This window comes from Gekko japonicus, unplaced genomic scaffold, assembly GCF_001447785.1.
Source record: "Gekko japonicus isolate JY-2015 unplaced genomic scaffold, Gekko_japonicus_V1.1 scaffold42, whole genome shotgun sequence".
Taxonomy (NCBI): domain Eukaryota; kingdom Metazoa; phylum Chordata; class Lepidosauria; order Squamata; family Gekkonidae; genus Gekko; species Gekko japonicus.
In genome coordinates, this window is record NW_015165831.1 from 379565 (window position 1) to 388794 (window position 9230).

The 9230-nt window shown below is 47.8% G+C and overlaps 1 protein-coding gene across 1 annotated transcript in view; it reads right to left on the minus strand.

The window, feature by feature from the left end:
* The window catches only part of ARID5B (AT-rich interaction domain 5B), a 261009-nt gene extending 252876 nt beyond the window's left edge, over positions 1–8133 (minus strand). The window contains exons 1-2 of the mRNA XM_015410813.1: positions 8113–8133; positions 7398–7655 (exon numbers count right to left, since the gene is read on the minus strand). Coding sequence (XP_015266299.1) covers positions 7398–7655; positions 8113–8133 — 279 coding nt within the window. The remainder of the gene's footprint in view (positions 1–7397; positions 7656–8112) is intronic.
* Positions 8134–9230: the final 1097 nt, after the last annotated feature.

A 9230-nucleotide genomic window follows, 5' to 3' on the forward strand; every position in this document is an offset into this window, starting at 1 on the left:
GATTTCCTTTGACTTTACTCTCCACATTGTAGTCACATTTCACATTAGTTAACGTAATGCACATCGTTGCGTAACCCGGAAAATTTTTTAACTGCACAAATGTCCTTTTGGAACAGCGCGCTTTGGGTCTGGTGGCACCTTAAAGAAAAAAAGCCCCGTTAAATGAAGTTCAGCGACATGTGCGCAGAATAACAGTTTGCTGAAACACTGACGGCTTCCATAGAATCTCATATAATCTATCATCCTTCGAAATCTGTTATCCAGACACCACGCATCTTAGAACCCTCATCCCAGGGACGAGAGTAGGAACTTCTTTCACTACGCAGGAAGGCCAAATCGCTGTCCGGTCTAGAGTATCAAGTGTATCACACTTCTATTTTCCTTTCCAGCCCAGCTGCTACGTATGAGAGTGGCTTGATTTATGTACTGTAATAAATTCAGTAGTTATTTCTTTTATTACACAGCAGTCCAAGGGAGGACGTGTGCCTTCTGAACCTTCATCTAGACCTCTAGACTTCAGCAACATCTAGGAATGGCACCAAATTCCACACCATCCAAATGGTCCTACAACACATGAAGCGGCCTTATAGTCAATCAGACCCTTGGCCCATCACAGTCAATACTGTCTATTCAGACTGGCAACAGCTCTCCAGGGTCTGAGGCAGAAGTCTTTTACACCATCTAATGCCAGATCCTTTGACTGGAGATGCCGGGAACTGAACCAGGGACCTTCTGCATGCCAAGACTGACATCTAGGAATGGCACTAAATTCCATACTATTAAAATGGCCCGACGAACGCTGAATCAGACCCTTGGTCCATCATAGTCAGTATTTACTCAGACAAGCAGCGGCTCTCCAGGGTCTCAGACAGAGGCCTTTTACATCACCGACGGCCAGATCCTTTAACTGGAGATGCCAGGGATTGAACCTGGGACCTTCTGCATGCCAGGCATATGCTCTATTACTGAGCCACGGCCCTTCTCCATATGGACTAAGGGGCTTGCAGGCAAGACCACTCAAACCAGAATCCCAACTTAGTAGCATCTGCAGGAGGTTGACAAGATCCAGGAAGAACTCTGTGCAAACCCTGAGGCCCTCGATGTAACCTGAGGCAGGTGTCCGAAGAAGTCCGGGTGGCATCTCTCAATGGTTCATGGATAGATCTGAACAACCAACTCACACGCCAAGTCAAAGTGGGAGGGACAGTTCCCACAGTCAAGTCCCAGATACACCCACAATACAGAGTGGAGCTTTCAGGCCTAACTCCATGTTGCTTGCAAACACACACAAAGTATCCAAAGGGACCAGTTTGGTGTGGAGCCATGGCAGAGGAAGGGAGGAGGAGGAGGAGGAGGAGAAGAAGATGAAGACGATGATGATGAAGACGAAGATGATGATGAAGAAGAAGAAGATGATGAAGATGATGATGAAGAAGAAGATGATGATGAAGATGATGATGAAGATGATGATGATGATGATGATGATGATGATGAAGATGATCAGGGGTCATTTGGGGGGGACGCGGGGGGACGCCATCCCCCCGGGTGCGGTGTGGGAGGGGAGGGCCTGGAGCTCCCTGCTGGTGCCCGCTTGAGGTCGCCGCCGGCTGTGGGGAGGACACACTTCCGGTGATGTCAGGGGGTGTGGCATATGCTAATGAGTTATGCTAATGAGTCCCCCTAGCTCTTTTTCTACGAAATGACCCCTGATGATGATGATGATAATTTGATTTTGTATCCCACCCTCCCTGCCAAGGCAGGCTCAGGGTGGCTTACATAAAATATATTAAACAACTGAAATACAACATTCAATAAAACCACAACAAAATTATTATAAAAGATAGCATAAAGTGCTAGTGCAAATTCATAACCGGTGGCGGGTATCAGCAGCTTCCAGCATTAACCCATAATCAGCTAACATCATAGTCTGGACAGGCTGTTAACAGTGATGTTAAACTGACATCTATATTGGGGCCAGGGCCTCAATTTATTGATGGCAGCTCCCTGATCAAAGGCCTGGTGGAAGAGCGCCGTCTTGGAGGCCCTGCGGAACTGTAAAAGGTCCCGCAGGGCCCTGATGTCATCCGGGAGCTCATTCCACCAGTGCGGAGCCACCACTGAAAAGGCCATGGCCCTCATCACAGCCAGCCTGGCTTCTCTAGGTGCTTAGTCCTTTCCATACCCACAGTTCCTCTGCACCAAATTATTCCTTCCCCTAAGCCATTTCCCGTTACAAATGCTTTTCTTACAAACAGCAGCTCTTTGGGGTTTGTTACAATCATGTAGTTAGTCCTTGAGACTCAATCAGGGCTCTTCTACCTTTACAAGTATTATTCATGTACTTCAATCATCTATTTATTACTTCAACTTCATCCCTCTAGTATTACTTCATTCAGTCCAGGTTTCTCCCCAGTGGGGACCCAAAGCAGCTAACACCCCCTCCCCTCCATGCACCCTCACAACCAGCCTGTGAGGTAGGTCAGGCTGAGAGTGTGTGTGGCCCAAGGTCTCCCAGTGAGCCTCCACAGCAGAGTGGAAATTCGAACCTGGGTCTCCCACGTCCTGGTCTGACACTCTGACCACCACACCACACTAGCTGTTAATTGGTTACATATAAATTCAACGGGTTACAGATTAAATATAAAGAGGGACGACTTGACCGCACCACTTCAAAAGCCCCTGCTTCTACCCAACACTGATCCAAGGCAACATACAGCAATCAGTTGAGATGTATATACTCTGAAACAACTTGTTAAGGCCGCAGATCTGATGACCAAGCCCCCTGAACAAAGTGGAACTGACCGCCAAGTAAAAACATGTACGATCAGGCCGTTGGCAGCGTTACCAGAACATGTCAGGAAGTCCTCAGTGGGATGTACGCATGAGTAAATGCACAGGATCCAGCTATAAGGGCAGTGACACACAACCTACAGACAAGTCACTTTCTGGATAGGTCGAATGAAACCCACAAGCAATCTACTATACACAATGGATGCGCATGCGTTCCTTTCACCACTCATACGCATGGGCCGTACAGATTTGCACACACGGCTGATTCCATGCGAGTTTCATAGGCATCATTTCTTATCCAAAGCAGCCAACGATGCACCCCATTTGCTGAGTACACAGTTCCCCTAACACAGTTATTTTTTGTGGCTTCCATCAATCGGTGGCCCCATCTAAGACATTACAATTCTGACAAGCCAAGATCCCTACAAGTGACAAAGGGCGAGTCTTTGATGCAGCCCAATACCAGCTCCTGATAAGATCCAGCGGGTCTGCTAATAATCAGTTTTACTCACAGCAAGTGCTCCTGTTGACCTCTGACCTCCCCCCAAACCTCTGACACTGCAAGATTTATAATCCCATTTTTTAAAAAAAGGGTTCAACCACCTTTTATCCCACTGTCCTTGCATAATTAAATTTCTAATCCAGATGTTATTTTTTTTGTATACAACATCCCCAGTGCAATTTTTCACAGACAGGAGGATGCAACCACACAAAGGGTTACATGAGATTTCTCTCAGTTAAATACAGCCTCCCCCCTCTCTCTCTCTCAGCTTCAAAAATAGCTGTTGATGTCATTTACATAAAAGAATTATTACTGTGGTTAAGTTACTTGAAATAACTGCTCTCTGTACCGAGAAAGAATGCTGAAATCTTTCCCTTAAGTAACAAACTGCCAATCAGTACCCCCACCCCCACCCCCCTTTCTGGTCTCTGCACCGCACATTTTGGAACAGGATTTATCAAACAAAACAATTTAAAATCAATGATTTCTTTTTTAAAAATCAGAATCTCAAGTTAATGGAGTAAAGTGAAAACCAAGTACGGTTCTTAATGAGTGTGTTATGTTGCCCTCTCTAGGCCCTGGCTCTCAGTGCGAGTTTCTGTAGGCTCCGTGCCAGCGAAGTATCACTGTGTACTACTGCTGCTGCTACTCTGCTAATGAATGACTAGCTGAGGCCAGCGGGGGAAATGACATCACTGGCGTGTACAACTGAACTGCATTTGGGGAGGGGGGAGGAACCCAACTTTCTACCTGCTCCACAGTTTGGTCACCAACATTCCAACAGGGGACATTTGCATCTTTTCAAGGCGTGCCTCCAACACCATTAAAAAAAAAATTAAAAAACTGATTTTCATATAGGCTGAATAATTTAGACACATGAAAGTTGGAAACCTGATGAAATACATCACTGTAATCATTCAGCTAATTGTTAGCAGTTTGCATTTTTTTTTAAAAAAAGAAAATAATTAAAATCAGGCGTAGTTATTAGGAATGTATATGCAGATGAGCATTAGCGAATCTAAGGAACATTCTGGTCTTGTAATGGCAAGATTAATTTTCTCTGATGTTCATACCACAATAACATGAGATGGTCATTAAAGCATATTAAAATGATTTGTGGCCCATCCCCCACACCCTTCCTAAACCCTCTCATTAAAAAAAATACACAGACGCAGAACTCGACTAGCTTATAAATATTCACCACCAGAGATTTTGAATTTTTTTTTTAATCCTGCGGCCTGATCCAGTGCATAATTATTCAGAAGTATGTTCCTCTTTCCTCCCTCCCAAGTGTGCACAAGACCGGGCGACCTGCTACTCTAAGGACAGTTGCTTTGGCTCACTGAAATCCCAACAGCGCAGTCCTAAAAAGAGTTACACCTTTGTCAGCCCACTGACTTTAGTTGGTCCAGAAGGGCCTAACTCTGTTTAGGACTGCAGCATACCTCTACACACCAGAGCCTGTAATCTCACTGTAAACAACCTGATTACTCATCAGAGCCTGCTCTAAGAAGGTGGAGAGCCATCACTTATACACATTTTTTTTAAAGGAAATATAAATGACCAGGAATGCAAAATACTATCCATGCTTCCTTGGGAGTCAACCCCATTAAAGATAGTGCAACTTACTTTAGAGTAACACACAGAGGAACAGACCTGAAAAGTCAGCCATGTATACATAACATACCATTTACATTTTCCAATATCTTAACCCAAACCAAAGTTACCCGCAAATGATTTAGCAGCATTTTCAATCATTTCCTGTCTGGTTTAGTGCCCAGTCTAGTATTCCTGTAGCCTTCCTCTTTTGGGGGGGGGGGGGAGAGGATATTTAATCCTTCCCCTTTCCAGATCACAGACCATGTTGTAGCAATAAATCTGAAAAGCAAATAATAAATATTCCTGAAAGGAGGGAGGGGAGGAGGAAAGACAGCTGCAGTGTAAAGGGGGGGGGGAGCACAGTTGAAAGAGAGAAGGTCGCCCACTTTATGCTTTCTAGAGTCCCTGTAGAACTTATCTATATTCCAAAATGTTAACTCAGGAAAGGGGGGGGGGGGAAAAAGACATCAAAACTACACCCTTTGCTAAGAATTGCGGGATCTGATCACACTGCAGGTTACAACAAGGGCTTGTGAAAGATCAAAACTTGAAATTTATATTTTTTTGCCAATATCTCCTGTACGGCAAACATGACACACGGCAGAGACATTAAGGAACACGTAATCCGAATTAATGACTCGCTCTCCGGGCGAGGGCGGGGGTGGGGGGGGAAGTACAATTAACTCCATCAGCCTATCGATCCTTGAAGGGTCTGGCAGCCGGGGTGGCAAAGGGAAAGGGGGGGGTCGCGGCGGCGTGCACGGGGGGGTGTCTTTGCTGACAGGAGGCAGCCCCCCCACCGATCGCGCCTGCAAAAGCGCCCACATCTGGCCGCCGTGTATTATTATTATCATGCCGAGGAGGATGCGGCTTTGCAATGCATGTCTCTCTATTCGAGGAAGAATAAGGGGGGGCGGGGAGCCAGCTTTGAACTCTACAACACACACACACACACACACACCCGCGGGATCCCGCTTTTGCCTCCCGCCACGACCACGGGGTACTTTCCAAGACCCCAAACTTTTCCTGAATGGGAGATTGTGAAGGTGTTCTCTCTGTCTCTCTCTTCCTCGGAGCAAGACCGAAGCCTACCGCTGGCTATTCAGAGGGAGCTCGAGCCAAGCTTTCGACACGCTCGGGACCGAAGCCACAGCTGGGTTACTCTAGAGTAAACCCCCACTCTACTCAAGGGGGCTCCAGCCTACAGCGAGATCTCGTGCAGCCTTTAAGGGGAAGAAAATCTACGGTGGAAGCCGTGTGTGTGTGTGTAGCAATGATCCCTCTAAGCTGTGAGCAAAAATCCTACTTTGTGAGCCACTGGCATTAAAGTTGTGAGCGAGCGATTTGGGCTTCTGCATAAATGAGTCTGCTCTGGAGCCCTCCTTCCTGAGCTCGGACAAAAATGTGTGCGCTGGAGGCTAAGAAATGCTGAGCCAACTCACACTAACTCGGCTTAGAGGGAACACTGGTGTGTAGCCAGGGCCATTCACTCCTCTTTCCCACCACCACGCTGTCTTTTCTGGGGAAATGCTCAGCCTTTTTTTGTGTGTTTTGTTTTCTTAAATAGTAATTGTGTTAAAGTGGTCCCACTCAGAGGAAGGCACCACACTGTCGCTCGGCGGCAGAGCGAGCTGGCTGTTAATGCTTAACGTGTTTGTGCTGGTTATTACACACCGGAGCCGCTTTGAAAACCCGCCCAGGCAGAGCTGCGAGTTCTCTGAATGCATTATTTCCAGTACCTGTCATTTATCACTTTATTCAACACGTCTCTCTCTCTCTCTCTCTCTCTTTGCCAGAGAGGATCGCTTTTGATCTCACCTCGCTCGCCTCCCCTTTCGTAATTTCCGCCTGCTTCCCCCCCCCCGCATCTCAAAATACTCCAAGAGAGCACCCCCCCCCAAAGCACATACACAACAAACCTCCATTTCAAACACACACACACCCCGATCCTTCGAGGTGAATGATATTTAGATCCACTTTGGAGGGTGAGGGGGGGAAAGAAGAGAAACAAGCTCTGAAAATGAAGCGAATCAGTAAAGCATGTGACGCCGTTTAAACAGCAACGTTGGAGGGGAGGGGAGGGGAGGGAGCAGAGGAGGGGAGGGGAGGCGGAGGGAGGGGGGGGTGATGTAAGTAAAGATCACCTTCAACACACAAGATACCAAGTTGCTGGATCGCGGCTTGAAAACATGCCCCGTTCTGCCGAGCCCTCTTTTTCTCCTCTCTCCAAATGACAGCCCCAGCTTGGCAACGGGCAGGGAGCCGCAAGTCGCTTTTTCTCCCGTGGCGCTAGCCCTTTAAAAGCACAGCCGTTCACGTTGCCGGCAGAAAAGGGGACATTTCAATCTTGTCCTTTAATAAACATTACAAGCCGGAGGAGGAGGAGGAAGGGGGAGCAAACAGTCCACCACAGCAGCAGCGCTACACACAACCATGTCACCCGTACACACACACACACACAGACACACACACACACCCCGCCGCCGCCGAAAAGGTTTCATTGGACTCCCTCGCCATGGTCACTGCTCCTGCCTTGGGGAGTATCTTCGGGTAGGAAATAAAGTTTGGAGCTGGATAAAAGTTGCCTGCTAGTCCTCTCTTCCCAGAGGAGCTGGAGCTCCGCTATGCACATCGGATCCTCCGGCTTACAGCGTACAAAGAAAAAATCGCCCAGGGACAAAATCCTCGGTCTGCCTTCCAGGTGGAATTGAAAAGCCTTGTAGAAAATGTAAGGTCCGTGTAAGCCGCACGGGGAGCCGACCCACTGGAAAAAATAAATAAATAAAATAAGCAAGGGGGGGTTGAGGGGGGGGCACATATCAGCAACGGTGGATCGATTAATTAAAAATAATAATCTTAACCACCCAAATCTGACCAGGACATATTGGAGAGACACCTTTCTACAACAGACCCAGTCTAAGGTGGAAATAATATCAAAATGAAAGAGGGGGGCAAGCTTGTCTGGGGAGACTGGCTGGTTATCCTCCGGTGTGTGGGGGGGGGAGATTCCGATCAAAGGCACCATGATAATAATTTGTGTCTCTCCCTATGTGATCAGCAAGGGCATATTTTTTTAAAAAGGGGGAAGAGGGAGGAGGAGAATGGAAATTAGAAGAGGGAAAGTTCTTGGAAAGTTTGGGGGAGGGGGAGGTGGGTGTCCAGGGGGCGCGGGGTGCCGGGATCTGGGGCGCAGAGGCGGAGGGGAGAGGAGAACCGAATACCTGAACTGAATTGGACTCCATCTCGACGTTCTGAATTGATTGAACTCAACATTCTCTCCAAACTTGTTGGCTTGAATGGATTGCATCAGGTCCTGGCAGGGAAAAGCGATCTCTCCCCGCAGCCGGCGCCCAGACTCAATATAAAACCTGAATCCTACCCCTCGGGCTCACCCAAAATATCCCGAAATCCCGCCCCGCTCTTCTCACGACCCCCGACTTTCCAGTCATTTAGAAAACGCGAGGCTTTCCCCCAAATTCTTGCCCGCGTGCACAGGCGATCAGGTCAATGCCTAAGCGAACGGTGGCGGCGAGGCGATCAGATCAAGGCAAAATCGGGATCGGAAGCCTTTGTAAAAATCTCAGGGCAGCCGGATCACTGCAGGGACTCGGTGGCACCCCCTCGGAGCCCCCAAAGCGCCGCCAAAAGGGGTCGTTCCATTTTTGCCAGGCTGCAAGGCGGGTTGGCTGAGCTGCTCATCTGACAGGACCTGCTTGTATATGTCTAATATAAAGAACATTTCCTGCAGAGAGTCAGAGGCGCTGTTCTTCTTTCTAATTCTCTTTAGCAGATTTGCTTTTATTAGACATGTAGATTTGTTTGATAGTTAAATTACGTTCCCTCACTGCCATATTTCTCTCCCCCCCCCTCCCTCAGGAACTTAATCGGGTAGATTAGCTGCCCGGTGCTAGTATTTTAACAGAGGAGGACGGGGGGGGGGGGGGGACAGGGGGTTCGTGCGATTATATAAACATATAAATATTAATGCATTTGTTCTCTTTTGCAACACACACACACAAACAAAAGGAGTGGCGAGAGAACACACAAGCACACCGATCACGGGACTTTGCAAGCAAGGAGGAAGAGACACACACACAGAGAGAAGCAGCGATTGCATTTATAAGAGGCTAGAACAATGAAATCAATATATAGGGAGCGGGGGGGCGGCGGATTGCTCTGCGCGGATCGGCGCAGCGCGTTCTTGTAATTCCGGAGGCACATGCACACGCACAGACGAGATACGTGTTTGCAATGCAGAGCCTGAGCAACGGTGCGCTCCCAGACTAATGTGTTTATATAATCCAGTGCTAGATGACTACTTAAAAAAAAAGCATACAGT